The 27,456-nt window shown below is 60.0% G+C and overlaps 1 protein-coding gene across 1 annotated transcript in view; it reads left to right on the plus strand.

Moving 5' to 3' along the window:
- HMCN2 (hemicentin 2) overlaps positions 1–26,866 on the plus strand; it is a 90,204-nt gene extending 63,338 nt beyond the window's left edge. Inside the window, exons 59-100 of the mRNA XM_019541112.1 lie at positions 10–106; positions 291–452; positions 978–1,091; positions 1,970–2,172; positions 2,255–2,336; positions 2,841–2,972; positions 3,770–3,913; positions 4,066–4,225; positions 4,443–4,567; positions 4,775–4,958; positions 5,267–5,364; positions 6,089–6,367; positions 6,647–6,837; positions 6,927–7,008; positions 7,328–7,458; positions 7,685–7,826; positions 8,367–8,514; positions 8,903–9,030; positions 9,340–9,496; positions 9,807–9,928; positions 10,351–10,515; positions 10,642–10,749; positions 11,045–11,179; positions 11,740–11,874; positions 12,428–12,618; positions 13,143–13,356; positions 14,119–14,253; positions 14,537–14,727; positions 15,558–15,639; positions 16,401–16,670; positions 18,111–18,260; positions 18,934–19,071; positions 20,101–20,222; positions 20,415–20,652; positions 20,887–20,949; positions 21,542–21,664; positions 21,766–21,900; positions 22,485–22,613; positions 22,870–23,187; positions 23,717–23,836; positions 24,449–24,575; positions 24,958–26,866. Coding sequence (XP_019396657.1) covers positions 10–106; positions 291–452; positions 978–1,091; positions 1,970–2,172; positions 2,255–2,336; positions 2,841–2,972; positions 3,770–3,913; positions 4,066–4,225; positions 4,443–4,567; positions 4,775–4,958; positions 5,267–5,364; positions 6,089–6,367; positions 6,647–6,837; positions 6,927–7,008; positions 7,328–7,458; positions 7,685–7,826; positions 8,367–8,514; positions 8,903–9,030; positions 9,340–9,496; positions 9,807–9,928; positions 10,351–10,515; positions 10,642–10,749; positions 11,045–11,179; positions 11,740–11,874; positions 12,428–12,618; positions 13,143–13,356; positions 14,119–14,253; positions 14,537–14,727; positions 15,558–15,639; positions 16,401–16,670; positions 18,111–18,260; positions 18,934–19,071; positions 20,101–20,222; positions 20,415–20,652; positions 20,887–20,949; positions 21,542–21,664; positions 21,766–21,900; positions 22,485–22,613; positions 22,870–23,187; positions 23,717–23,836; positions 24,449–24,575; positions 24,958–25,294 — 6,507 coding nt within the window. The 3' untranslated portion in view covers positions 25,295–26,866. The remainder of the gene's footprint in view (positions 1–9; positions 107–290; positions 453–977; positions 1,092–1,969; positions 2,173–2,254; positions 2,337–2,840; positions 2,973–3,769; positions 3,914–4,065; positions 4,226–4,442; positions 4,568–4,774; positions 4,959–5,266; positions 5,365–6,088; positions 6,368–6,646; positions 6,838–6,926; positions 7,009–7,327; positions 7,459–7,684; positions 7,827–8,366; positions 8,515–8,902; positions 9,031–9,339; positions 9,497–9,806; positions 9,929–10,350; positions 10,516–10,641; positions 10,750–11,044; positions 11,180–11,739; positions 11,875–12,427; positions 12,619–13,142; positions 13,357–14,118; positions 14,254–14,536; positions 14,728–15,557; positions 15,640–16,400; positions 16,671–18,110; positions 18,261–18,933; positions 19,072–20,100; positions 20,223–20,414; positions 20,653–20,886; positions 20,950–21,541; positions 21,665–21,765; positions 21,901–22,484; positions 22,614–22,869; positions 23,188–23,716; positions 23,837–24,448; positions 24,576–24,957) is intronic.
- Positions 26,867–27,456: the final 590 nt, after the last annotated feature.

Here is a 27,456-nt window from a genome sequence, read left to right on the forward strand (position 1 = left end):
CCTTGGCAGGTGGCTGCGGCACAGGTGAAAGACGCTGGCAACTACATGTGTGTGGCGAAGAATCAGGCAGGCTCTGCAGAGAAGCTCTTTGCTCTCGTGGTTCAAGGTGAGTAGTTAGCGTGGACCCTTCAGCCCTGCCAGTCCTTCAATAATTAATCCATGCGACCATCCAATCTCTCGCTGCACCCAGTGAGGTTGTTTATAGCCATTGGTTCATCCTTGCCTTGATATGCAGGGAGGGACATTTTAAATACTCTGTTACATTTTCCCTTTGGTCTTGGGGGGCTCAGTCCCGCCAAGGATAGTGGGAGCCAATCCAGAAAGCATCAGCACGATCATCGATAGCAGCGTCTCCCTCATTTGTGACGTCCAGTCGCATCCTGCCCCTGAGATCACCTGGTACAAGGACGGTCATGCCCTGCTGCCCAGCGAGGAGGTCTCCATCATCCCAGGTGTGTAAAGCTGGGCAGGTGAGAGCCCAGACTGGTTCGTAAGGCAAAGCCCTTTCCAACAGGGCAGGGTAGGGCAGGCTGCTGCTGCTCAGGCGCAGGCTGCATTTCTTAACATATTTAACTGCCCTGGTATCTGATGCAGCATGTGAAGAGCTTCAGGCTGGGATTTTCCAGAGTGTCTGAATCCCTAAGGCTCCTTTGGGCATCTCGGCCCCAAACTCACCAAGTGGGGAGAGACCTATACCAACCAGCAGTGGAGGAGGTTCTCCTATCACTGTACACTTGGAAGAATAAGCCACTGCTTCCTTAGGCACTTATTTGTAGGCAGCCTCTGGGCTCTGGCCTGCAAGGGCTCTGTCACTGGGATCCCCCCTTGAGTGCTGCATAAAGGAAATTTTTATTATGAATCCAGTGCTGTGTGGAGAATGGGCTGCTGGGTGGATGTGGCCAAACACAAACCTCAGGACCTAGTGACAGGAAGAGACAGTCAGTGAGCCCCTCTCTGCTAGCTTTTCCTTTTTCCAGGTTCTCAGATCCTACAGATCCCCCGAGCCCAGATGTCCAGCGCAGGGGAGTACATGTGTGTGGCACTGAATGCTGCTGGCAGAGATGAGAAGCAGTTTCTTCTCCGCGTTCATGGTAAGCAAGGCGTTCCCAGCCTCCGGACCCTGGCTGCCTGGTGCACCATCAGCCAGCCTCTTCCCCTCAGCTTTCCAGCCTCTGGTCCGACCAGAAGAGCCAAACGTACAGTGTAGAAACCAGAGTCCCTAGTGTCAGGTATGGATCTTCAGTCTCCAGCCTGCCTCCTTGCAGACGCGTCGGCTCACAGTACAACGTGGGGTGGGCCAGTAGCAGTTTCAGTGTTGGTTCTCCCCTGGGAGAGAAATTTCTCTGTTCATGAGTCGATACCAATGGTGTTTCCAGGTTCTGAAGTGCCCTCTCTGGGAAGGTGGAGATCAAAGCTATAGGAAGGGATGGGATCAGCTTGATGGGGTATTTTCTAATTACTGAGGCTGTACACAAAGAGCTACACCTAGTTGCTAGTGTAGAAGCAGGGTCCTTTGGGAGGTGACCTCAGTGCTGGCATGTCTGTTTCAGCGCTATGCTCTATGAGTGATGCTCCATGTGTCTTTGACATATCCCTATGGAGAAGAATGTCATAGGGCCTGCGTTGGTGTCCCTGCTTGCACCACCCTGCAATGGGATAAGTGCACAACTTGCACATGGGTGGATGCACCTGGAAGCCTTCTGGAAACTGGCTCTGTGTTTCTCCTCCCACCATAGCTTTTGTTTGCATGCTTTATACACTGGAAGAGCTCGTGCAGGTGATGGAGAAGGTGCTATTCAGGGACACGTGTGTTTCCATGAAGGGTTTGGTATCCGCATTTTCTGTGGGTGTGGATGACTTCCAGGGAGCTCTGACTGACCCCATGGAAAGGCTGATTCCTTCTGTAGGAAGCGTCGTTCCTCACCTGCCAGCAGTACCAGCTCCTCTTGTCTGTGTGTCCCTTTCCAAGTGCCTCCCACCATCAGGCAGCCCCCCGAAGGCCTGCAGGATGTCGTGGTGGTGCGTGTTGGAGAGACTGCAGTTCTGCAATGCGAGACCGATGCTCAGCCGGAGCCTGTGGTCACCTGGTACAAGAATGGGCACCAGCTGGGCCTTGGGAATGGTGCTCGGGCCCTGCAGAAGGGGCAAAGGCTGGAGATAGAGAATGCCCAGGTAAGGCCGGCTGCGCCTAGGGAGCCCTTTCCTCTCAGCTGGGCTCCACGTGCAAGATGCCGACCACTGCCTCCTCCCCCAGGTGTCAGATAAAGGGCTGTACAGCTGCAAGGCCACCAATGTGGCTGGAGAGGCAGAGCAGGCCTTTGTGCTTGCCATCCAAGGTAAGGCCTCAGAGGGAGGGCCTGCTCCCTCCCGTCCTGGCTGAGGGCTGGCACGGGCCGCAAAGGGGAGGCAGGTTGGGATGGAGGTCAAGCGCAGATTTGTGGTGGCCGACAGGACAGTAGCTGCATCGTGCATCAGGCCTGTCTCTAGTCCCTCCAGCCCAAGCAGAGGGAGTTAACTTGTCCCCAGAGCTTGTCAGCAACGGGAAGGATAGAGAAAGCATTGGGCATTGTCCACCTAAGCTCTGCACTGATGGGTGGATTCCTGGCTCTGTTGCTGTATGTGGCACTGGAGCAGTCACCTCCACCACTGTGCCTCGGTTTCCCCACCCACGCAATAATCCCAGCTTGGGGTGTAAAGCCAAGGGGGCCCTATATGAGTTTCTGTGTGTGAGCTGTTAGTGCTTGTGCTGTGTGAATGGGAGCCTGGGCACACCCCAGCGGTGCCTGGTGACCAGCAGCCCCCATGGTATCGACTCCCTGGGCTTTCTGTTTTGCTCCCAGTTCCCCCGAGCATTGAGAACCCGCAGCAGGAGACCATTGACAGTGCTGCAGGAAACCTCCTCATCCTAACCTGCAATGCAGTCGGCGTGCCCCCTCCGGCCATCACCTGGTTGAAGGACGGGTCCCCGCTTGGTATGGGAACAGTGCCTGGTGGGTGTGGTGGGAAGGATGGGTCTTAAACACAGTGCGTGCAGCAAGGTCTTCTCAAGGGCAGGGGGTGGCACGTGCTTCCCAGCTGTGGCATCAGCTCCGGCTCTAACCTTGAGCCAGTCTTTGAACTGCACTGTGCCTTAGTGTCCTCATTTCCAAACTGGGGATGTTGTAGTTTCCAGACTCATAGTGGGTGAGTTCTTCCTGTGAAGTGCTCTGAGGTCTGTGACAGGATGTCAGTCTCAGAAAGATACAAGTCCCTGTGTGCACGTCTACACGTGATGCTTTAATGCATATTCACCTAAGTTAATGCTTATTAGAAATGGTGACTATAGGCTATTTGCACCTAAATTTGATACCTACAAATGCAGGTATTGACTTTAGGAGCAAATAGTTAAAGCACATACATGCACATGTAGACACGTTAAAGTGCATTAATGCTGTGTATGTGGACTGACTTGGGACTAATTTTAGTCCCAAGTCAGTCCACCTGTAGTGTTAATGGACTTTCATGCCTGCACATGTAGAAGCCTGCCTAAAGCCTCTTAATACGCATTAAGCTAATGCACATTAAATTTCAGTGTGCTTAAATGCATGTGTAGACATGCCTTGTATAATATGAATGCAGGCACCGTTCATATGACCTGGCCCTGCTTAGGTTTGCCCTGGCCTTGCTAGGGTTTCTGCTGGCTCTTCTGGATGCTTTTGGACTGGGTGATTTATTCCCCAGGGGCAGTGCTTTGAGTTCAAGGCCTGACGGGGTTGTCTTCCCACTTCAGAGAGCAGTGCCGAGTGGGGCATGGTGTCCCGAGGGGGACAGCTCCAGATCAGCTCCCTGCAGCTGTTCCACGAGGGCCGTTACACCTGCCTGGCGCAGAGTCTGGATGCGGAGGCACGCAAAGATTTTATTGTGTCCGTGCAAGGTTGGTCTGGCAGGGCTGGGTGGATGCATGGGTTGCTCCGTAGGCATCAGGGCAGTGTGGGGTCAGTGGTCTTGGCCTCCTCAGCATGTGGGAGGTTGCAAAGAGAGCTGGTAAGTTTGCACCTCTCCAGTCGCATTCTTTGCTCCATCCAGTGGCGCCAAGAATCCTGGGGGCAGGTGTCCCCAGCGAGCACAGTGTCCCGGAGGGCCGAGGGGTGAGACTGGACTGTGAGGCGAAGGGACAGCCAGAGCCGGAGATCATGTGGCTGAAGGATGGGAGGCCGCTGGAGCTGCATGATGCCCCTCGCCTGTGGTAGGCCCGGTGATGGGGCAGGTGGGGCCTGGCTGGGCACTGATGCACGTGCCACTCCAGTGGCCAGCTCCAGCCAGGCTGAAGCCTGCTGCTGGGGCTCCTTTAGCTCTAGGGGGCTTGTGCATTAGATGCAGAGAAGCCCAGGTTGACTGCCTTTGTGTGGGTGGGTCATGGGGGATACCTCGACTCACTGAGCCTCCCATCTGCCTGTGTACAGGCTGTCTCCTGATGGGAGCTCCCTGCTCCTGGAGGGCTTGCAGGCCTCTGACTCAGGGGCATACACCTGCCTGGCTCAGAGCAGTGCTGGCGAGGACACCAAACTCCACACACTGACTGTCCTGGGTGAGTGATGCATCCCCATGGTGCTGGTAGGGGGAGGGAGCAAGTGTGTATCAGGCCATGAAATTCCAACTTCTGGCTTTGTGGCAGAAGCCCCCACCCCTGCCCAGGACCCTCGTTCCCTCTGCTACCTCCCAGCTGGGGGCTCAGGGGCTGGAGAGGGGAGGTCTGTGTATCCACGTGAAAAATGTCTCCTTCCCGCCCCCACAGTGCCCCCTTCCATCGAGAGAGGCACCAATGACTCCACGGTCCTGAGCAGCATCCTCCTGGGGCTGGTTACCATGGAGTGCCCGGCCAGGGGCTCCCCTCCCTTGCAGATCAGCTGGCTGAAGGATGGCCTGCCCCTCCCGCTGTCCCACCGGGTGAGCCTGCTGTCCGCAGGGCGAGCCCTCAGGTGAGAATGCAGAGGCCCAAGGCACCTTCCGCAGGCATAGCTCAGCTTCTCAAGTCTCTATATGAAGTTTTCCCCCAGCTCAGCTTCATGCCAGTTGTGCCTGCCTGGCTCTCGCTGACCTATTCCGGAGTTGGTGGAGTTGTAAACTCCCAGGGGCCTAATCTGCAGAGGTGCTGAGCACCCAGCACTAAGCCCAGCTGGGGCTCTGTGCTTGGCAGAAGCCATTGCCTGCCATGTTACATGGGAGTGGCTTTGCCAGGCCTGGGGCTGTGTTGTGAATTGATCCCAGCCTCCCTGTGTGGGGACAGGGTCTCCCAGGTGCAGGTCTCGGATGGGGGAATCTACACCTGCGTTGCCTCCAGTCCGGCGGGGGTAGCCGAGCAGAGCTTCGCCCTCCAGATACAGGGTATGAAGGGACCTGACCCTGCAACTGGGGAGAGCAGAGCTGGGAAGGGGCCAAGATGGACCAAAACACCAAGGGAGTGGTTTGCCAACCAGAAAGAGGGTGGAGGGGGACTGGGGAAATGGAGGGGGAGGGGTTGCACGGAAGAAAAGGGCAGGAGATGGAAGAAAGATGTGGGGAGGGAGGAGTAGGGTGGCTGCAAATCAGAGGATAGGGAAGGTGGGGTCTTGGCTGCGGGAGGGGAAATGCTTCATGTGGGGGACCCGCCATCACCTGGACAATGAAGATCCTTTCCAGCCTGACTTCTCTCTGGCTGGGCCATGACAGGAAAGCTGGATGGAGCAGCAGGGCTCTGTCTGCTCCTATTCAGAGGGCGTAGGAGAGGAAGGGTGCGTGGCAGGAGCGGCCTGCCAGGGGTGGTGTGCTGGCGGTTGTATGGGGACTGTTGGTCCCCTGTGCAGAGCAACGTGCCGCCCTGAGCAGGCCATTCGGATGCAGGTCCCCGGCCAGACCAGCCACCGCATAAGCTAGCGAGCCCTTGGACGCTGCCCGGCTCCAGAGACCTGCTGTGGCTGGGTCCGTCCTACTGGACTTTCCAGCCTGCAGGCACACGGCAGTAGTGGGCAGCAGGCAGCTTATCTGGGAGGAGATCCCCTGTTTGTGTGGACACCGGGCAAAGCCTTCCCCACCCCCAGGAACAGACTCTGGTTGCTTCTGGTCCCCCCAGTTCCCCCAGCCCTGGAGCCCTCCGAGAGCAGCGAGGACCTGACGGCAACCCAGGGCACGGCGGTGACCTTCACCTGTGAAGCCAGGGGCTCGCCGTTCCCCACCCTGTCCTGGCTGAAGGACGGCGAGCCCTTGAGCTGGCAAAGCAACCTGGTCCCCAGCAGCCAGGGCACGCAGCTGTCGCTGGAGGCGGTACAGCCGAAGGACTCAGGCGTGTACTCGTGCGTTGCCGTGAACGAGGCCGGCGAGGCCAGCAGACACTTCCACCTCTCTGTCATGGGTGCGTGCTCTGGCTTTCCCCGGGGAAAACAGGGAGAGGGTGGGCTGAGGGCCCTTGGCATGGCTGATTTGGGTGAATAGACTGGAGGAAGGGGATGGTGAAGAGGCTGCTCTGGTCAGTGCGGGCATGAGCGGGGGCCCAGGTGGGGCTGGGGATAGCCACAAGGATGAATATGACGGCACAACTCTTCCCTGAGGCGTTTCTCATGGCAGATGCCCGACATCCCCAGCCTCTCCTGCAGAGGACTGGGCATGTCACCAGCCCTCGTGTGCCTTACAGAGCCTCCGCGGATCCAGGATTCGGCCCAGCCCACCGAAGTGACTGCCGCTGTGGGCGACCCGTTAGAACTGGCATGCACGGCGGCCGGGGTCCCGGTGCCCAGCCTCACCTGGGAGAAAGACGGTCGGCCCCTCGCGAGGTCCGGCTTTGTGCCTGGGAATGGGAGTGCCCTCCGTGTAGACAGCGTGCAGGTGGGGGCTCCTCGTCTTCTTCCTCGCGTCTCCCTCCTTCCCTGCCTTGGTTTTCACCCTAGCTTCCCCTCCCTCCCGGCCTTTCTCAGGCAGATGATGCTGGCTTGTACACCTGCCTGGCGGTGAGTCCCGCAGGCGAGGACAGCAGGAGCTTCCAGGTCAAGATCCAAGGTACTGTGAATAGGTACAGGCCCGTAGCTGAGGCAGGGGGCAGCCGTGGAGCTAGGCTGCTCTTGCAAATGCCTTCCTACCCCTGGCAGAAGGGGCTTGGATGCCCAGCAGAGCTGCATGGGTGTCTAGTGGCACCAGGCAGTTTGGCTCACCCTGCTGGCTGCCCCATGCCCAGAGCAGTGGTGGAGGGCTGTGGCATTTCCTGGCTGGCACATGGGGACGCCCATGCCATGGGGGCACCTGCTTCCTGGCGCTCCAAGTTCCTCCTGGGCAGGATTTGCCTTCAGCCCGTTCCTGACCCCTTGGCCTGTTCCAGCAGCACCACCTCCCTTCGTGGGCGAGACGCGCTCCCTGACGGCACTGGCTAATGGGCGGCTCATCCTGGAATGCCCTGCAGATGCCAGCCCTCCTCCCCGTATCAAATGGCACCGAGAAGGATCCTTGCTCCAGGTGCGTGGCTGTGGCAGTCTGGGCAGAGGTCAGCCTGCTGTTGCATGGACCACATTGGGCTCTGTGCGTTGAGGGAGCTGGAGCAAGGTGCTGGGGTCTCGGCAACATGTCCAGGACATCCCAGTCCTCATCCGGCATCAGGGTGTAGCGTCTGGCCGGGTAATCCCAGCCATGCCAATGACAGCCCTTGGCGTGCTGCTGATGGAGCATCTCTGGGTGCTGCTAGGAGGATGCCCGCATGCAGTTCCTGGCCGAGGGGCGCTTCCTCCAGATTGAGGCTGTGGCAGTGCCCGATGGGGGCGAGTATAGCTGCACCTGGAGCAGTGATCTGGGGACAACCAGCCTGCGCTTCCAGGTGGAGATCCACGGTGAGCAGAGCACCGGCAGTGCCTGGGCTCCGGCTTACAGCTGGTGACAGTCACCACCGCTCACAGGAGCCGAGGGAACTGGGCTGCCTTTAAGGGCAGCAAGCACGAGAGCTGGGCTTGGCATCTCCTTACCGTGCAGGGGGTTGGCAGTACTGACGTAGCCTTGGACTATGTGGCGCCCCTCTCTGAGCTCAGTGGGATGCCCCATGTTATGGGGTTGTGTTCATGAGCGGGAACCCCAAAGGGCAAGTGGGTGGTAGGGCTGGGCAGGGTTAGAGTACAGCTATGAGAGCTTGCCAAGCTGGCCGGAGGGGTTGAGCTCAGTGCCTCAGATATTCCCTCTTTCGTTTTATGCTTCTTCCTTCCCTCCGTGCTGGAAGTTACACCCAGCTAGTGGGAACGCGCGCGCGCTCGATGCTCACCCTGGAAAGAGGGTGCCCAGGGCTTGGTCTTGGGCATCGTCGTGAGAGCCCCACCTCAATGCCTTGTGCTCCCTCCTCTTGCTCTTCCTTTGTGTCCTACCCTGCGATGATGTTGCAGTCCCCCCCGTGATAAAGCCAGGCCCTTTGACGGTCAGTGCGTCGGACAACCGGTCAGCTGTGCTGCCTTGCCAGGCGGAGGGGTGGCCCCGGCCCCAGGTGACGTGGAGGAAGGATGGCCTGCTCCTGCCGCCGGATGGCAGCCCGAGGTACGAGAACTGCTGCCCCCCCGGTTGAACCTGCTGCGTGAAGGCAGCCACTTGCCCTCTGCTTTGTGCTGCCTTGCAGTTCAGCTGTTTGAGTTGCCAGGCCCCTTGTAAATGGATGGGGATAGAGCCTAGCCCCACTGCTGTTTCCCAGCGAGGGGCACTGAGGGGCATCCCCCGTGGGCAGTGGCTGTGTTGTGAGCAGCCCCTGGCTCCCGGGGTCCGACCCCTCTCTGTGAGGCAGAGAGCTCCGAAGGAGACCCGCGTTAGTGTCTGCTTCAGGGCCAAGTGCCCTCCTTGCCCCCCTTCTCGGGTTTAAATCTGCCATGGTCAGTCGGTGAAGCGTTCGGTCCCCCAGTGCCCTGACAGGGCTCTCCCTCCCTCTTCTCAGGCTGGAAATCCTGCCAGATGGCTCCCTAAGAATAGACCCAGTTCAATCCTGGGACTCGGGTTATTACCTCTGTGTAGCGTCCAGCCCTTCTGGGTCTGACCGACGGGGCCTGGACTTCAAAGTCTTGGGTAAGTGGAGGGCTGGGAGGAAGGGGACTGACTGGGGAACGCCGCATGACCCCCACGGCCCAGCCTGCTACGGTCAAATGCAGCCAGACGCACTGACCTCGGTTGCGTCCTGCTCTGGGGAACAGCTACTCGTGTTCCCATACCTCCTCGCATTTGCTCACATTGCCTCTAGTCTGTGTGCTGCTAGGCTGGCCCGGCCTGAGTTCACTCCCATTTTTTGAGTGATGCTCCCTCAAACTCCCCTCCCGTCAGCCCCATGGCCTGCGCTGGGTGGCTGAATCTATGGCGCCCGTCTCTGCTTCCCTGCAGTCCCTCCTGCCATTGCTCCGGGGCCCTCCAACCTCACGCTCACAGCTCACCGCCAAGCCTCCCTTGCCTGTGAAGCTACTGGATTCCCTGAGCCCCAAGTGACCTGGAGGAGGAACGGCCAGCCTTTGAACTTGAACCTTCCTCAGAGCCCTTACAGGTACCAGGCTGCCCCGGCCGTGGGCTGGGCAGGCGGGGCCGGGCAGGGAAAGCCTGGTGCTGTGCTCATTTCCTTTGCAAAGGCAGTCTGTTTCCCATGGTGGTTCTGCCACTGTTTTGTGCACCTGACGTCATCCTTCTGCCATCAGAGCCTGGCTCCCTCGCACCGCGGAGCAGGCCCCCAGCTCTGTTGGCTTTGTATTTGGGGCAGGGCAGGAAGAGGCCCCTGAGGTCAAGCCCCAGGCCAAGCTCTGCAGTTCGGGGTCGAGCTCTGCCAGTGACTCCCCCTCCTCTCCCGCCGTCTGTCCCAGGTTGCTGTCCTCGGGGTCTCTGCTGATCGCCAGCCCCAGCCTCCGGGACACGGCGCAGTTTGAGTGTGTCGTGACAAACCCGGTGGGAGAGGATCGCAGGCTCTTCAGCGTCTCGGTGCAGGGTGAGTAGCTCTGGGGAATGCATTCGGCAGGGTCGTCCCTAGCGTACGGCGAATTGGGGCAACCGCCTCAGGCCCCGCACTTGGGGGGGGCCCGTGGAGCCAGGTAGAGTGGCCACAGTGCCTCCTGGCAGCTCAGCTCATCTCTGCTTTCACAGGGGTACCAGGCTGATTTGCCCCAGGCCCTGTACCCCGCAGGGTCGGCTCTGGCAGTCAGCCTCCCCCTCCCATCACCCTGGGATCATGCTCCAGCCCCTCCTGTCCCCGAAGCCCCAACCTCGGCAGTGGCATCAGGGCATAATGGAGGCGCTGTGTAATCCAGGATGCCTGCCTGGGGGTTGCAAATCAGTGCAGAGGGGGCTGGTCCCACGTTGGCTTTTCATGGCACATCGTTGCTCAGCTGGGCTTGTGCCTGTCGCTTTCAGTCCCTCCCACGATCGCTGATGACCGGACAGACTTCACGGCCATCAAGATGTCCCCAGCCATTCTGACCTGCTACACCACCGGGGTGCCGGCACCGGCTGTGTCCTGGAGCAAAGATGGGGCCCAGCTGGGAAACCGAGGCAGCAGCTACCGCGTCTTGCCCACGGGTAACATGGATGTCTGGGCACATGCATGTGCCCGTGGAGAGGGAGGGCAGCATGGTTCCTAGCTAAGGAGCCAGTCACTCTGTCCCCTGCTGCCCCTTTGGTGACCGGCTGTTCCTGTGTTCCCAGGGGCTTTGGAGATCAACCAGGCAATGCCCGTTCATGCTGGGCGCTATACCTGCACGGCAAGAAATGCTGCTGGCATGGCACACAAGCACGTCCTGCTTGCGGTGCAAGGTACCTAGGGGCATGGCGGGCTGGGGGAGGAGGATGAGGGCACCAGCCCCAGAGAGACATGGACGATGGAGGAGCCCTGGCTCCTGGCCTGCAGTAGAGCACCCCACCTAGCAGGGGTGACTTCAGGGCAGGAGAATAAGCTGGCTTGTTCTTCAGCAGTAGCCGGGGAACTGCCCAGTGGGGCTGTGTAAGGTGTGGCAGGAGCCAGGCCATGCTCCATGCGGGTGATGCCCCTGGTGTCCTGTCATGGCCAAGGGGAGAAGGACCTGGCTGTGAGTGTCTCTTTTGGTTGCAGAGCCCCCAGTGGTAAAGCCCCTGCCCCGCCTGATGCAGGTGGTGCTCAATTCTGGTGTGGTCTTGCCCTGCGAGGCATCTGGGCTGCCTCGCCCAGTGATCACGTGGCAGAAGGAAGGGATCAACATCCCTGCAGGTGAGCCAGGGCCTTGGGAGGGCTTTGCTGTAACTGCCCAGTGCTGCAACGCCCCGGGAGGGACTAAGGCTGCTCCCAGAGATCAGTGCACATGCTAAGGGCGCTGATGGGTATGGCAGCAAATTGAGTGATATAAGCTCCCTGCAGCCTTTCCAAAGCCCCCCAGCTTGTCCTGGGTGACTCCTGTCTCCAGGATGACCCCTTGGTGGCCTGGTCTCTTGCTGTGACACCCTCATTTAAGGCTGCTGGCTCTTGCAATGGTGCACAGTCATGAAATCTCCCTCGGCCACACGTTGCAAGAGTGAAGATGCTTTTAACCCCGGCATTGTGGCCAGAATCCATCTTGAGTCGGGACATCCTGCCTCCCCCACACTAACTGCTGTGAAAGCGGTTTCTTCATGCCTTCCCAGAAGAGACTGCATTTCACCCCTGGGTGAAGTAGCCGCAGCCTGCAGCCCCTTTTGCCAGTGGGTGAAGCTCTTGGGCAGTGGCAGTTTGGTTTTTCTGCCTTTGCTTTTGATTTTTTTCTGTCTCTGAGCCTTTTTGTTTCCCCCCAGCAGGAGCCGGTTTCAGGGTGCTCCCCAGTGGGCACCTCCATTTGGTACGTGCCACTGTGGAGGATGCTGGGAATTACCTGTGCATGGCACAGAACCCCTCGGGCACAGCACTGGGGAAGACCCGGCTGATCGTGCAAGGTAGGGGAGCAATCCAACCGGTGACCCTAGGAGCCAGCAGCGAGATAAGCCCATCGCTCTCCTTATGGCATCCAGGGCACAATGCTCCCTAGCTGAAGGGAGGAGCAGGGGTTGTGGCCACTACCTTGCCAAGCTGCTGCTTTCCAAGCCTGAGAACTTGGTCGTGGCTCTCTTTCCCTACAAATGATGCACAGAGCACACGTGTGTGGTTGGAGGTGTGCAGAGGAGCTGGCAGATGGGTATCAGAGCCATGGCAGTGCTGGGACTGTGGGGGAGGATGCTGGAGCGGTCGAGGGGCAGCCGGCAATGCTGCAGAGCTGCCGTGGAGCAGGGATCAGCACCTGCATTTTACCATGGGGGCAGCTGGCAGCTCCTGCCTTCTCGTTCAGAGGGATCTGGGTCATGTCAGGCTCGTGGTTTGTTTCTGCTGCCCCTAGCTGACCCCCCATAACCAAGCTGGGAAGGTCAGTGTTGTGGGGGGGGTGGACCTGTGACCAACCGAGGTCTGGCTCCTTCCCCTCCTGCTCCTGCATCTCCTTCTTTCCCACCCCAGTGCCCCCAGTGGTTGAGGCTGGCCCGGCGGAGCTGTCTGTCCCTGAAGGCTTGCAAGTCCTCCTGCCCTGTGCCACGCGGGGGATCCCCGAGCCCAGGATCACCTGGTCAAAAGACGGGGCCGTGGTGCGAGGGGACAGTGGGAAGTTCACCTTCCTGCAATCGGGGGAGTTGATCGTCAAGGATGCCCAGGTGAGCCTCCCATGTCGTGCGACCGGGGCTTGATCTGCTTTACATTTCTGGCGTGCATCTGTCTGCGGGGCTCTGAGCCGCGGTGGGTGGTGAGAACTAATGGCCGGAGATGGGCCTTGCTGCCCCTTGTGCGCCTGCTGAGCCTGGGAGAACCGCAGGTGGCAGAGGAGAGAGCCTGGGGGTGCTTAGCACTGGCAGCTTTAAAGAGCAGCAGCTGATGGATTTGGGATTAGCTAAGCCCTCGTGGGCACCCTGCGGGGCAGGTCGGGGCTGGAGGGATGTATTGGGGCATTCACAGAGCAGGGCCTACCCAGGGGACCTTAAATTTTTGATACTGAGCTCATCCATCTCTGCCCAACGGGTAAGAGAGGGGCAGCTCAGCAGGGCATGGCTGTGTTGTGCCCCCTGATACAGCGGTAGCAGTTGGCAGGGGAGCTGTGCCCTCCAGGCTGTCAGCCTGTGGGGCACAGAGTCTACCCACAGGCTGCCCCCTCATTTGCTCCTGGGACCTTTTCACCCCACAGGCCGGGGATGCTGGGACATACACCTGCACCGCAGAAAACTCAGCCGGGAGAGCTGCCCGCCAGCTCCGCCTGACTGTCCTCGTGCCCCCTGCCTTCACCGAGCTGCCGGGGGACCTGGCACTGAGCGTGGGCGAGGGACTGGAGCTCGTCTGTGGCGCTAAGGGGAACCCGGTGCCCCGCATCACCTGGACCATGTACAGCCAGCCTGTCACGAGTGCGTGGGGGGCACAGGGGCATGGATGGGCTGGGGCAGGGAAGACGGAGCATGGAAGAAGCCAGAGGATGAGTGCAAGGGGAGAGGAGAGCAGATGAGGTGGTGGATTCGCCATCCTTGGAGGTTTTTAAGACCTGGCTAGACAAAGCCCTGGCTGGGATGATGTAGTTGGGGCTGGCCCTGCCTTGCAGGGGGTTGGACTAGATGTGACCTCCTGGGGTCCCTGCCAACCCTAATTTTCTATGATCCTCTGAGCTGTGAGATCAAGATGGCTGTGCCTGGCTCTGTGCTGCCGTGCGGGGCTGGGGGCAGGACTTCTGGGTTCTGTCCCTGGTGGTGACACTGATTCTTGGGTGCATGACACTTCTCCGTGCCTCAGTTTCCCCGTGTCACTGGGATGTCAGTGGTTTGCTTAGTCCAGTGGCAGGACCCTGGGAGAGGGCTGGGGCAGGCCTGCTGCATCCCCCTCGGCTGCACAGAGCTGAAACTAGGAGAAGCTCTGGAAGACGCAGGAAATCCTTTAATCTGGCAGCGCTGCCGTGACATGGCGGGGTCCAGCGTGATGAAGGCGGGATCCTGGCCTGCCTCCCTGGGCAGCAGAAGAGAGGGCAGGACTTGGGGTGTCAGCTGGGGCTCCCTCTGCATGACCACTCGGGCCCAGTGGCTGAGATGGGTGTGACGGCAGGAGGCCCAGCTCCGAGAGCATGCGTCCTAGCTGCAGAGCCACATCCCAAGCCCAGCTGTGTGGCTTTGCCTTGGCAGGTGGCATCTCGGAGCGGAGTGGCCGGAGCACCTTGCAGAGAGACAGTGTCACCAAGGAGGACAGCGGCACCTACATCTGCACTGCTGAGAGCAGCGCCGGCAGCATCAAGGCCGTCAGCTTTGTCTATGTGAAAGGTGCTTCAGGCAGGGAGAAGTGTCCCTCGGCCATCCCGGGAGCAAGCAGGCAGTGCCAGGCAGGCCTCTGGGTCACCCCAGTTTGCCTTCCTTTAGCGCAGGTCCTGGTAGGTGGGAAGGTGCAGCCCAAGCCGTGCCAGGCGCTGGGCGCTCAGATAAGGAGTCTTGCTCCTGGGCCTTCGGTGCTCTTGGGTCCCTTGCAGCCACCCTCGGCTCTGGCTCATCACAGCCCTGCTTGAAGCCTGGACAGACTGCTAGCCTCTAACCCCTTCTCCTTCCCCAGAGGCTCCTGTCCTGCAAGGGGAGGTCAGTGCCTACCAGGTGGAGCCCCTGGGGGCCAATGCCCTCCTGGACTGCGAAGCCTACGGCGACCCTGCCCCTGTCATCCACTGGGACAAGAACGGGATCCCCGTGCAGGGCAGCCATCACCTGCGGCAGCTCCAGAACGGTTCCCTGGCCATCTACGGGACGGTGGTGAGTGGCAGCCCAGGCTCGGTGCTTTGGTGATGGGGATGAGAGCTTGGGGAGGAGGATGGGGATCTGCGAGAGAAGGGCAGTAGTAAGATCCAGTGGTAAGATCCTTCCCTCTGTCCCTGTGGTTGGACTTGCCTGGAGACAGCATCAGAGCAACCCCGCATCATCCTACATAGCTGAGGAGACCATATGATTGCAGCAAGCAGGCTTAGCTTGGGCTGCAGAGATCTCTCTTGGCCAGGAAGGCAGGCAGGGGTCTCAGCTCTCTTCACCCACGAATTAACATGCGACTGAGTCTCTTACCTCCTGGCTGGCACCGACTCCTTCAGCAGGGGCTCGGACCTCTGTTTCCTAGGGGCTGACGTTCCCTTTGCTGCTGGGTGTCCTGATAGAGATGAAAGGCATTCATGACCCTGTATCCCTGCTTGGAGCATCCCCCTTCTCTATGCCAAAGGGCTTGTGGCAAAGATCAAGATGGCACATTGCTTTCCTAACTCAAGGGACAGCCTGGAGGGAAACCACAGCTCATCAAATCATAGAGAATAATAGAGGTGTCAGGCTGGAGGGACCCTTCAGAGGTCACATCTAGTCCAGCTCCCTGTCTGAGGCAGGTATAGTCCTATCCAAACCATCGCGTACCATCCATAATCTAAACTCTCGAGATCCCACCTAGATATGCTCCACCTTGGCCGGAAGGACTGTTGTATGTCAGGACCATGGTGGTCGCTGTTGTACATCCAAAAAGGTGGGGAGTCACTGGTATGGCCTGTCTTGGGCAGGGTGTAGACAGCTATTTTAATGCACCTGCTTTTCCCCTGCTCCCCGCCCAGAGCGACGATGCGGGGCACTACACGTGCGTGGCGGAGAACGAAGTGGGCGCCGTGGAGAAGGTGGTTACCCTCGCCCTGCAGAGTGAGTGTCTGCCTGCTTTGCCTCTCCTGGGGCAGGGCTGGGATTTTGGTCTCATGCTAAATGCTTTCCCACCCAGCACGTATCGGGCCAGCCTCAGGTGGGCAGTGTCTCTTTGTTGGGGAGATAGTCGGCTTGTTGTCAGCAAGCAAAAGTGCCAGTGATGTTGTGCTGCTCCACAGCCATCAGCTGGGGAGAAAGGCGTCATCTCTGAAATGCCCCTGGCCACCAGGATCAAACATCTATTGGGAATAGGTAGGAGTTTCGGGTGAGTCAAAGTTGGATCCTGGGGGCAGTGCCATACCTAGAGTCCTGGTGGCCCCAGGCAAACTTTTAGTACTGGGGCTCCCCTTTGCCAGAGATGATGATGTTTTTGTTGCAAAAGTTGTTATTGCATCTGTGGTATCGATGCCTGCAGTTTGTTCTCAATTGATAACATTGCCAGTCCTGTATATGCACAATATTAACACTTTTTTTGCAATTGTATCTTTTTTTTCATTTTCTGTCCAGGCCCCGGGTAGCCACCCAGTTTGCCCATGCCTGTGTCTGGGTCTGCCTGGGATGCAGACCCCAGTGTCTAATGAAAAGCTCCCAAAAATGGGTTACGGGTGGATCTGCTCAACACCCCCCAGTCCAGACAGCCCTGCATTTTGGGGCTGTCTGCAGCTGGTCACAGAAGTGCCATTGTGGCCTAACCCCCACTGAGAACACGTGGCCATTGCCACCTGCTGGGGGCTGCTGTGACCGTGTGTCTTCTGCTCTAGGCCCCCCCGTGTTCAGTGCCGAACCTCAGGATGCGGTGGCGAGTGTGGGCGAGAGGGTGCTGCTGCACTGCCAGGCGGCTGGGGAGCCAACCCCTATGGTGGAGTGGACCCGGGATGGGGAGCCCTTGCTGGAGAACCACCGCGTCCAGGTCCTGCCCAACTCCACACTGCTGCTCAGTGCCGTGGAGGAGGCTGACGCGGGGCAGTACGAGTGTGTTGCTCGCAACCTCCTGGGAACCTCCGTCGCCCAGGCGGTCCTGACTGTGCAAGGTACGTGCCCCAGGGCCTGTGCTTGCAGTGCGGGCTAAGGTGGCCGAGCAGATCCGTGGCCTGTGCTGGCCAGTGACCCAGCTCTGCATCTGTTGTGTGAATTCACTGTTTCTCAAACCAGAGCTGCGGTCCATGGAGGCTGGTTGCTGGAGCGCAGCAGTGGCTGCTGCCGAGTGCATTAGAGTCTGGGAACTTCCCACCTTCCCTTGCAAAGACATGGCTGCACCGCCTGCCTGATTGCTCCCTCCTCCCCTGCCTATGTGGTGCTAAGTCCTGCTTCCACCACCCCGTCAGGGTGTGCCTGAGGCGCACGGCTGAGCGGAGCTGCTGTGGCACCTGCCTTTTGCCTAGGTCCCCTGTCTGGTGTGACAGCAGATGTCCTGCTTGCTCCTATCAGCCTCTGCTTTGCTCAGCTGCCCCTATTGTAGCACCTGCAACGCTGAGCTATCTTGTGCTGACCGAGACCTATTTATCTGTGAAACTCTTCCCAAGGCTCCCCTTGCCCGGGAGTGTGGACTGGCTCTGGGAGGTGCAGCTGCTGTTTTATCTGCCGTTGCCTCTCCCATTAGTCTTCTCCTTTTTGGGATGAGTGGCCATGGGGTGGAGCTGAGGGCTCTTTTACTTTCTTCGAGACCTTTGTGCCGGGGATGGCATCTGCCTTCAAGGTGCAGCCTGCCACAAGCTGTACTTTTCCACTGACGTTTCCCAGATCTCCCCCGTCTCTGATTCATGTCCCCACAGGCAAAAGCACATCCTCTTCTGCTTTTTCTCTGCAAACAGATTGCAGAGCCAGCTGCCAGGCAGGCTGTTAACCAGAGGAAGTGCGCTGGAGCGCCCAGCATGTCTCCTTGAGTTAGCAGTAATAGGGGCTCTGGCACTGGGTTTCTACTCTGCCAGACCCTTGGCAGGATGAACCAGTACAGCACGGGAGCACAGGCCAGAGCTGAGCTTGTGCACAGCAGGAAAAGCAGATTGCCTGCAGCATGAATGAGGCTCTGGGTGAGCCTGGGCATGTGGCTTTGCCTGCTGCTTGAATGTTTGTTTGGGTGCGTGCGTGCGTGCATGCAAATGTGGATGTATGTGCAGCCACTTGTGGGGGCAACGGTGGAGTGACATGGAGTGAGGAAGCTGCCCAAAGGAATGACTTCCCCCTGTTTCAGCAGTGGCAAGTCTGGGGCAGGGCTTGGTACACTGTGCAGTGAGCTTGAGTTGTTCCTATGCATGGTGCTGCTGAGCAGACCCAGGTCCCTGGTGCCTCCAGAAAGGGAGTTTTCCCTGGATGGGAACTTGTGAGGCTCTGGAGCAGTGGGGGATGGGGATAGGAATCCATCCCTCCCAGCTTCATGCCCACTTGGTAGCCCTTTGCCCACCTGCTCGTGTCCTACAGTGTCCAGGAGGTTGTGTCAGTCTTGTAACTCATTCCCCACCCCGCCCGTGCAGGAGAGCCCCTCCAGGTCAGAGGCAGTCTGATCGGCATCATTAACAACAAGGAATTTGGCATCGCCCCTCTGAACAGCAGCGTGACAGAGGAGCTCCGCTCGGGCATCACCACCGTGCGCAGCAGCATCTGGAATATCCCGCCAGCGGTTGGTATGTGGGGACGATGTGACCCAGGGTATGGTACGCGCGGGCAGAAGGCCCCTTGTGGCATTTCCTACATGCAAATTGAATGGTCAGCAATTCAACATAATTGTCAACCATGGGCAGATGTGCCCACTGAGCAGTGCGTTGACAGCACAGGGTACTCCACTTAATGTGTCGGAGAGGAGTGGGTAGCCCTGTTAGTCTGAAGGCAGGGCAGGGCAGCATCTTAGAAACCAGCTGGTGCTCTAATTATACAAGGAAATAATTCTGCAAGGAAGTGTGCTTAATTTGCCTAGCTGCATAACATGACGCTAGGCCCAGGTTGTGTCTCCTGGTGAAACAGCCTTTCACTCTCTGCATGCTGGTTAAGTGCGTAGGACCTTTGTTAGCTGAATATGGATTATGCACCCAGGCATTTGTCGGTCAGGTGCCCCAGTGGGGCCTTTCTCAGGAGCAGGGAAGGAGGAAGCTCTTTCCAGTCGAGGCTCAGGGAAAGGCTCTGTGCTCTGGCTGACCGGGGCAGGGGGACGGAGAAGGACCCAGTGCAGAGGCCTCTTGCCTCAGGACAAGTGCTGTGTGAATTTGTCCCTCGAAGAATCAGACCCTGCTACTATCCCTCCAGCCCTAGGTTAGCAGCCTGCAACTGCCCCAGGCCTGACTCTCCCTGCCTTACCCCCAGGGCCACTGATGAGGGTCTTGGTCGCTGTCATCGCTCCCATCTACTGGTCCTTTGCGCATCAGAGCGGCAGCACAGTGAATGGCTTCTCACTGACCAGAGGCATCTTCAAGCAGGAGTCGCAGATGGAATTTGCTACAGGTAAAGGGTGACATCCTTGAGGTACCTTGAATGAGACCCCAGGGAGGGAAGTAGCAGTCTCCAGGGGACCTGCACCCAGCGCTTCACTGGTAAAGAGGCTGCCTTGAGGCTGAGTAACACTGGTCAAGCTGTTCTCCAGGGCTGTTCTCAGCCATCCCTACCCTACAGCTCAGGCCAGGGATCCCTGTACTGCTTCTGTCTCAGCCAGGGAGCTCAGATCACAGCAGTCAAAGCCTCGTGCTTTCCATCTCTCAGCACTTTCTGCTGGAGGTCACTGTCCTCAGCCTCATGTCCCAGCACAGAGGGGTGCAGTGCCCTGCCCAAGGCAGGATAGGGGCGGAGCAGTGTCCCCAGCATCCTGGTCCAGTGCTGTAGCCAGTGCCTTGCCAAGCAGGGTATGGCTGGGGGCAGCTCAGGAACTGGCGGTGATTGTCAAATGGTCACAGCAAAGCCAGGCCCCGCAGCAGCATCCCTGGGCCCCGAGGCTGTTGCGTGCTAGCCCTCCCCACCACAGTGCATGACGAGTCCCCTGCGGGCTGTGGCTGCCTCCCATCCTGGGCAACCTGTGTCTTATTCGGGGCATTGGCTTGGCATCAAAACCCTGTGACATGGGGGGTTTGGTCCTGTCAGCTGACACTTCCCATCGACTTCTATGCAGGGTGCTGGCTTTGCTGGACCTCCAGGCCATGGGGAGGTGGAGAGCTGGGGGGTGGGGGTCGACCCTCAAGGAGCCATTGATGTGGGTCCCAGCCAGGCAAAGCGGCTGCGTTTGGTTTTACTTGACCAAGGATGCCGGTGTCCAGTACGTTGTGCAGCCCCGGTGCTGGGGGAGCTATGTCCTGTGTAGTGCTAGGTGGCATGAGGGCAGTCATGTGCTGAGGGGCAATTCCCTAGCCTGGGTTTGTGTGTGGGATCGAGCCCTGAGATTGCTGCTGGCCCTCTGGGCACTTGGTGCTCGGCCCTATGTTGGCTGCACAAGCACAGCCTGGGGCGGGGTTGAGCCCTCATTGCTGCCACCTTTCGCTGCAGGGGAGCTCCTGCACATTACACACATCGCCCGAGGCCTGGAGGCAGGCAGGGAGCTGCTGCTCGATGTTGTGGTCAATGGGTTTGTGCCCGAGAGCATCGCCAGTGCCGCCGTGCTGCTGCAGGTCGGTATCGGGTCCCGGTGGGGACTGGCAGCCCCTCTGCCGCTCTGCTCTGGCGCCGGCTCCCTTGAGCAGGGCATTCCCCAGGTCCTCTTTGCAGTGCCAGCTCATGGGACCCATCTCCCAGGCAGAGCCTGCCACCGCCTCAGTGGGTTCGGTCCCTGACCTGCCCTGTTTTGCCTTCTCGGCTCCCAGGCTTTCAGTGAGCACTACGTGCAGATGGGGGCTGGGAAACTATATGTGGGCTCCGTGCAGAGCTTCCTGCAGGATGGGCGCAGGATGCGTGCCCGCTGCAACCACACCATTGAGTACGACCCCACGCTGGGCCTGCAGCCCACCCTAGTGCAGCACGTCCGGGCCCGGTCCGTGGAGGCCTCCTTTGACCCAGCCTCCGAGGAGCTCCGCTTCCAGCTCAGCACCTCCCTCCACGCAGGTACCAGGGCAGCAGAGTTCGGCTCTGTCCCCTTCCAGCGCAAGGGGAATGGAGCCTCGTTTCCCTCGAGCTTCTCTGATCTGCCCGGGGGCCCGTAGGGTGCAAGGGTGTCTCTGAGACAGAGGCTGGCCTGCATGGGAGCGGGGTGACACTGCTGGGGTAGTTGTAGCCCACGAGTCCTGCTTCACTGACGTGCTGACAGGGCATCCCGCAGCTCCTCTATTTGTCTTCCAGGGGCGAATGGAGACCAGTGTCCCCAGGGTTTCACCAAAGACCCACAGCAGCGTTACTGCCTAGGTAAGAGTCCACCTGTGGGGCTGGACCAGACTCTGCGCAGACCCGTGCTCATTCTCCGGGCCCGCTCGGGGCCGGGGCTGTCCTCAGTCCTGTCTGCCCTGCACACGTGCTCCCTGCTCCTGGTAGGGCCCCTGTAACCTGGGTGCAGGAGGACGAGCAGTTCTAAGCCCGTCCGCGACATACCGCGCCCCCCACGTGGCACTCAGGGCAATTGGCCAGCTTCCACGAGCAGGCTGCCTTGGGGCGTGGAGGATGGCGGGCAGGAGGACACTGGGGTAGACAGGCGTGCTGCTCCTCTGGGAGGGGTGAGGCTGAAGTTGATGAATGCAGCTATGGATTCTGGCTGCCCTGCGCGTGCCAGATCTCCAGCAGCCGAGCCGGCTCCTTGGCTCCTGCAGTCTCCGCAGCCCCTGCCTGGGCATCGTCAGCAGCTCAGCCGACCTGCCGAGCTGCCTGTTCCCTTGGGGCGGCCTGGCTTCACCTGGCTCCGTGCTGGGGGCGCTCAGAGGGGACGTAGCTTGCACAGGAATGCTTGCCCTCCTGCATGTATGGGTAAGGGCTGGTGACCCCCTTTCTCCCCGCCTCCCGCCAGATCAGAATGAGTGCGCTGCCCCCAGGCGCCCGTGTTCACACACCTGCCACAACTCTGTGGGCAGCTTCTCCTGCTCCTGCCCCGGAGGCTACACCCTGGCGCTGGACCGCAGGAAGTGCAGAGGTAAGCAGGGCCTCCCTGGACTGCTGGGCAAGACTCGGCCCCAGCAAGGAGCCCCTCTGCATGAAGGGTATGGGGCCATGCTCACTGTGCTGTCTCCCCAGATGTGGATGAGTGCATGCAGGGCACCCATGCCTGCCACCTGGGCCAGCGGTGCGTGAACCTGGTGGGGTCATACCGCTGCCTACTGCGCTGTGGGGCTGGTTTCCGCCCGGGCCTGGATGGAGCCGGCTGTGAAGGTAATGCAGCTTCCTGCAGAGGCTCACAATGGGGCAGGGAGGCTGGGCTCTGCAGGCGGTGGGTTGGCAGCCCTGCTGCAGAGCTCTCTGCTGGCAAGAACGAGGCCAGAAGCAGGAGCAGCAGCTCCCCAATGGCTCGCACCATGGGCCACAGCCCTGGCAACTGCTGGAAGAGGGCATAGGACGCCAGGCTGCTGAGCCAGCTGGCAAGAAGAGCTCCTCAATGCTAGGGGCTCGGTGACCCAGTGCTCCCGAGACACAGAGCTGTTTTAGGCCAGCCTTGGCACTGCGATGCGCTTTCCCCACCACTGACCTATGGGTGCAAACTCCACGTGCCATCCCCAGTCATGGGGCTCATCCAGTCCCCGGGTCCTGGGCATTGACTGTTTTCACTGAGCCCAGTTCAGAGAAAGATTCCAGTTGGCTTCAGGGTCAGATGGGTCCTTTCATCAGCGTGGAGCCTGGGACTGGGCAGCAGGAAGTCCTGGGAGGTGGGCGGCAGTGGGAAGGGCTCCATGACCCCCTGGGTTTGGCCAGTGTCCCGGGCACTCGGCATTGTGACTGTGCTCCCCTCCTGCCCTCAGATGTCAATGAATGCATGGAGGGGTCCCATGCCTGCCGCTACAACCAGCTCTGCGAGAACACTGTTGGTAGCTACCGCTGCGCATGCCCCCGAGGCTACCAGTCCCAGGGCACCGGCCGCCCCTGCCTGGGTGAGAGAGAGACTTAGTTCTGGACTGGCCAGAGCAGGGGTGGCCGCATGTGCTGAGAGACTGGGCTGGAGGCAGGGGGAGACGGATGGTCGCAGGGGTTGTGACCCTAACTTGCTCTCTGGCTTTGGGCTCATCCCTTCCCTTACCCTGTGAGGGGTGGGGGTGAAGGAACAGCAGGTCACACATGGGATGAAAGGACCTGTGGACACATGGGGAGCTGGCTTCTCGTCCTCACAGTGACTTCTCTCCCCCTCAGACATAAATGAATGCCTGCACGTGCCTTCACCTTGTGCTTTCCAGTGCCACAATCTCCAGGGCAGCTACAAGTGCCTGTGCCCACCAGGGAAGGCCTTACTCAGGGATGGCAGGTCTTGTGCTGCACTGGAGAGGGCCGAGGGCAACGTGACCGATGCCCACCGAGGGGCCCATCTGCAGTGGCTCAGACTGCCCAACCCCTCGCATGGCAGGTCCTATTACACCTGGTTCTCCTTCAGCCCGGCTGGGAACACCCTCAGCCGCAGCAGCCGAGCCCAGTGTCCACTGGGATTCACCAGGCGGGGCGGCGCATGCATTGGTGAGGCTGTGTTGCCCTTGGGTGCTCCAGTGGGGTGCATGGGTGGGGTGCTTGGGCTGATGCTCTCTAGCCTTGCTGGGGTGCCTGCAGGCTGGTACCAGCCCTGGCTGCTGGGCACTCTGTGACTGGGACCGGGGTCCGTGCTGCACCAGATGTTAATGCCCGTGAGTGAGGCTTGGCAGAGACTGAGATGACAGGGAACAGCAGGGCTCTGGGCTCCAGAGTGCCCCACACGCAGTAGTCTGCCCCCTCTCTCCTGCTCCATTTCCCCCAATCCTCCTTTCTGCATCTCGCCCACAGAATTAGAAGCACCAGGGTGGAAGCCTTGGTGCCCTGTAGGGTGCCCAAGCCTTGAGAAACCCCCACAAGGAAGGCTGAAGGGAGCTGGGAGCCTTCCCCAGGCTTTAAGCTGTGCCTGGCTGTCTATGGGTGGCCTGAGGGGCGACACCGCTGTGTGCACACATGGGAGCAGGTTGCAAAGCATGCCCTGCTCAGATGCCTGCCTGCTTTCTTCCCTGCTATCTCATAGATCTTGATGAGTGCCAGGTCCAGAATCTGTGCCAGCATGAGTGCAAAAACACCGAGGGCAGCTACCAGTGCCTGTGCCCTCCTGGCTACCGCCTGCTGCCTAACGGGAAGACCTGCCAAGGTCAGTGTGGGGCCAGGCACTGCTCGGGGGCCGTGTGTGTGCTTGCCATTGAAAACAGATCTGTCTTAGCCTTGTCCCTTGGTAAACCTTGGTTGCCATACCCTTCCACTGCTCTCTGCCAGGAGCTAAAGCCAGCTGACCGCAGCGCTTCCCAGACTGCTGGCAGGTCCCTTCTCCCATGGGGGGGGATTTGACTCATTAAAGTCTGGAGCCTCGCAGTGCTGTGCTTGGATGGGTCACTGAGCAGGCAGGGGACGGGGCTTCCCCAGGGGACACGCTGCGGGACGCGGGATCTCTAGGGCTTCTACCCCTGTGCTCAGGCCACTAGGCAGCATTGCTGAGCTACGGCTGCTGATGAGTAGCCATGCAGCCCCCTTGTCCCTGGCAGGACTTGGAGGCAGCCCATTGCACTCTTTCCACCTGATCCTGCAACTCCCTCTGGACTTGCAGCCAGGGGCTGGCAGAGGAGAGCTCCACTGAGACCGGCTGCATAGAGCCTGAAGGCGTCCAGACCTGCTGAGGACTGGTCGGCGGGTAGCGAGCGGAGCAGAGCTGTGGAGGGTCCCCCTCAGGGTGGTCCCTGTTCAGCCGCTGTCTCCTCTCCCGCTGCAGACATAGATGAATGCGCAGATGGGAGGACACGGTGCGGTCCGGCCCAGCTGTGCTTTAATACGCGTGGAGGCTCCCAGTGCGTGCACACGCCCTGCCCTGCCGGCTACTGGAGAGGCACCAGCCCGGGGTAAGGAGCGGGGCTGGGGTACAGCAGTGCGAGAGGGGTGGGAAGCAGAAGTGATGCTCCGCAGGGACCAGCCCCGAGCAGAGCAGCTGCTCCCCTCTCCTGGATGGATGGAGGCCCCAGAGCTGGGGGCTCAGTTTCCCTACGAGGGGTGGATCCCTGGCTCCAGGGTGACGGGAGCAGACTGGCACTTGTCTTTTTAGCACATCCCCAATACCCAGTGCTTTGAGCGGTCACAGCACCAGGTGTGCGGGGCCCTGCAGCAGCAAACCTCCTGGGTGCCTCGTGGGGAAACTGAGGCACACAGGCTCAGCCTATGGCAGGGCTGGGACCCAGGAGGCCTGTGCACGGACCCCCATGCTGACACATGCCCCTTTTCATGCAGAGTGTGCCTCCGCCGCGGCCTGGGCGGCCCCTCGGCCTTGCAGTACAAGCTCCTCCCGCTGCCCTTCGGCATCGTGGCCGGCCATGACATTGTGCACTTGGCTGCGCTCTCCCCGGGCGGCGCGCCCCACAACCGTACCCTCTTCCACGTGCTGGAGCAGGACCCAGGCAGCCCCTTCGCTGTGCGGGCCGAGCGGGGCCGCGGCGTCATCTCCACGCTGCGCCCGCTCCGTGCCCCCGGCCTCTACCGCCTCAAGGTGCAGGCGCAGGCCACAGGCGAGCAGCAGGTGCACAGCGTCTTCATCATCCTCATCTCGGTCTCGCCCTACCCCTACTGAGAGCAGCCTGGGCTGGGGGAGGTATGCGGAAAGACCCAGCCCCGCCAGACCTTGCTCTCTCCTCCCTCTGTTCCTGTCCATGTCTCCACGACGGGGTGCCCTGCTCCGTCTGGGAAACCCGCTCTGCTTTGCTGTGTCTGTGCTTCAGATCCCTGTGCCCCATCCCCTGCCCTGAGTTTGGTGCCCTCCAAGAGGCTTCCCGTGACCCTGTAAAGCTCCCACCTGCCTGCATCTGCTTGCTGTCCCTCTCCTTCCTGGCTCAGCCCCTTGGCTTGCCACCAGCTCACTGCACTGACCCCTTGGGACAGCCTCAGGGCTGTTTTGGATACCTCTGCCTCCTGATCTGCTGTCAGCTGGACTTTCCTCAGGGCATCAGCTGCTGACACAGCCGAGGAGCACGCGCCGGGACGTGGCAGGGTGCTGGGCCTCTGGGATGCCGCGCTGTGCCACTGAGTGCGGCGGGAGCTGTGGGGGGAGCAGGGGAGGCGAAGGTTTGCTGCAGCCTGGGATCCTCCTGCAAACATCAGGTGCCGGGGCAATCACTGTTGCGACAGGGCGGCTATCGCTGGGCCTGTTGTCACGTGCTGCCTCTCACCAAACACGGCTCCTGCGAGGCCTTGGCTGCAGTCAGGGCCAGATAGGGAGGGTCTGGGCAGAGGTGCCAGCAGCCTGCTTAGATCAGGGTTTCGGCTCTTTGGACGACACAGAGCTCAGGAGCCTTGGGGGGAGATGCTGGAGTTACTGGGCCAGGGCGGATGTGCGTTATAGCAAGGCCCAACCCAGATGTTAGCCCTGTTGTGCCAGGCACTGTTGCAGACACGTCAGGAGATCAGCTGCTGCCCCAGCCACATCAGTGAGGTTCAGCCCAGGGCCCGAGCTGCAGCTTCCCTGCAGCTCTCTGCAGACCTTGTGATCAAAGAAGTTTCCCCTCCGCCCTCCTAGCATGGGGTAGGTCTTTCCTGCCCCTGTGGATCGCTGTCTGACAAGCCGTCTTCATCCCTCAACCTTGTTGGACCATGCAGATATTAACACACCCTCCCGAGCTGGAGTGTATTAGCCCCAGTTCACCCAGGGAAGAGTGCTGTTGGGTCTCCTTGGTTCATGCCCACGGCTCATGGCGTGTAACCAGAGTGAGTGTTACAAAGGTAGGAGCAGAAATGGATGCAACTTCCCTGGGCCACAAGCAGCATCAGGAGTTGAAACCGAGTCCCAGCACAGCGCCCCGTCCTCTTGATTCTGCCTCATGAACGCCCAGGGGTGCACATCTCTGAGATGCAAGTGGTATCCCTGACAATGAACTGGGGTTTGCAAACCAGCCTGGTGCTGCACAGGTCCCATCACAGTCCCCAGGCTAGGGGCATGCTGTGCTGAGCCGTGATGGGGGTAGGAGGTGAGGTTTGAAGGGCCGGGGGGTAGGGACTGGGCCGGGCGGGAGCTCTGGGACTGTTGCGTTGCTCTGTTTCAAATGCGGTGCCATTTTGCTCAATCACAGTCATAGAAACAATTAAGCTGGTTCCTCTGCACCTGTATTTATTGCTGGTTTTGTTCCAAATAAAGCTGGTTTTGTGAGTACAACCTGCAGCTGGTCTGGTTCTGGGTGGGGATGTGTCCAGCGTGGAGCAGCATGATGGCGAGTGGAACGACACCCTCCTCTCTCCGCCAAGCAGCCTCCATGGGCTGCATGGTCTTAGAGCAGGATGTGGCCAATTTGCTCCCCCAGGTTCTCAGTCCTTGGCGCCTAGATGGCTTCAGAGAGCAGCTGCAAGGGGAGTCTCTGTCCCGGTGCGGGACCCCGTGTCGCTGTGGGAGCTGCTCCACTCCCCGCAGCAGCGTGTGAGGGCTCGGTGCCCAGGCGAGGGACCAGGGCCGTGCCAGGCTACAGGGCTCATGCAGGTCTCTGAGGGAGGGAGAGGACTGGGAAGGTGTTTCTCCTTGCCTGCGTGTCTGTTGGCAGGAGGGGCTGCTGGGGCAGGGGCTGAGGGAGCTCCTCATAGTGTATGAGGTGCCCCGCTTGGTTGGTGCAAAGTGGATAGAGCGGGACCAGAGCAGAGGGGGTTGGGCTGCAAGACTGAGCGAGGTCCTCTGAACCACAAAGCAATGGAGAGGAAGCAGCCGGGTTGTGCAGTGGTGCCAATGCCAGCACCCCCCCACCACGCAGGCAG

Source organism: Crocodylus porosus, unplaced genomic scaffold (assembly GCF_001723895.1).
Source record: "Crocodylus porosus isolate Cpor-Errol unplaced genomic scaffold, CroPor_comp1, whole genome shotgun sequence".
Taxonomy (NCBI): Eukaryota; Metazoa; Chordata; order Crocodylia; family Crocodylidae; genus Crocodylus; species Crocodylus porosus.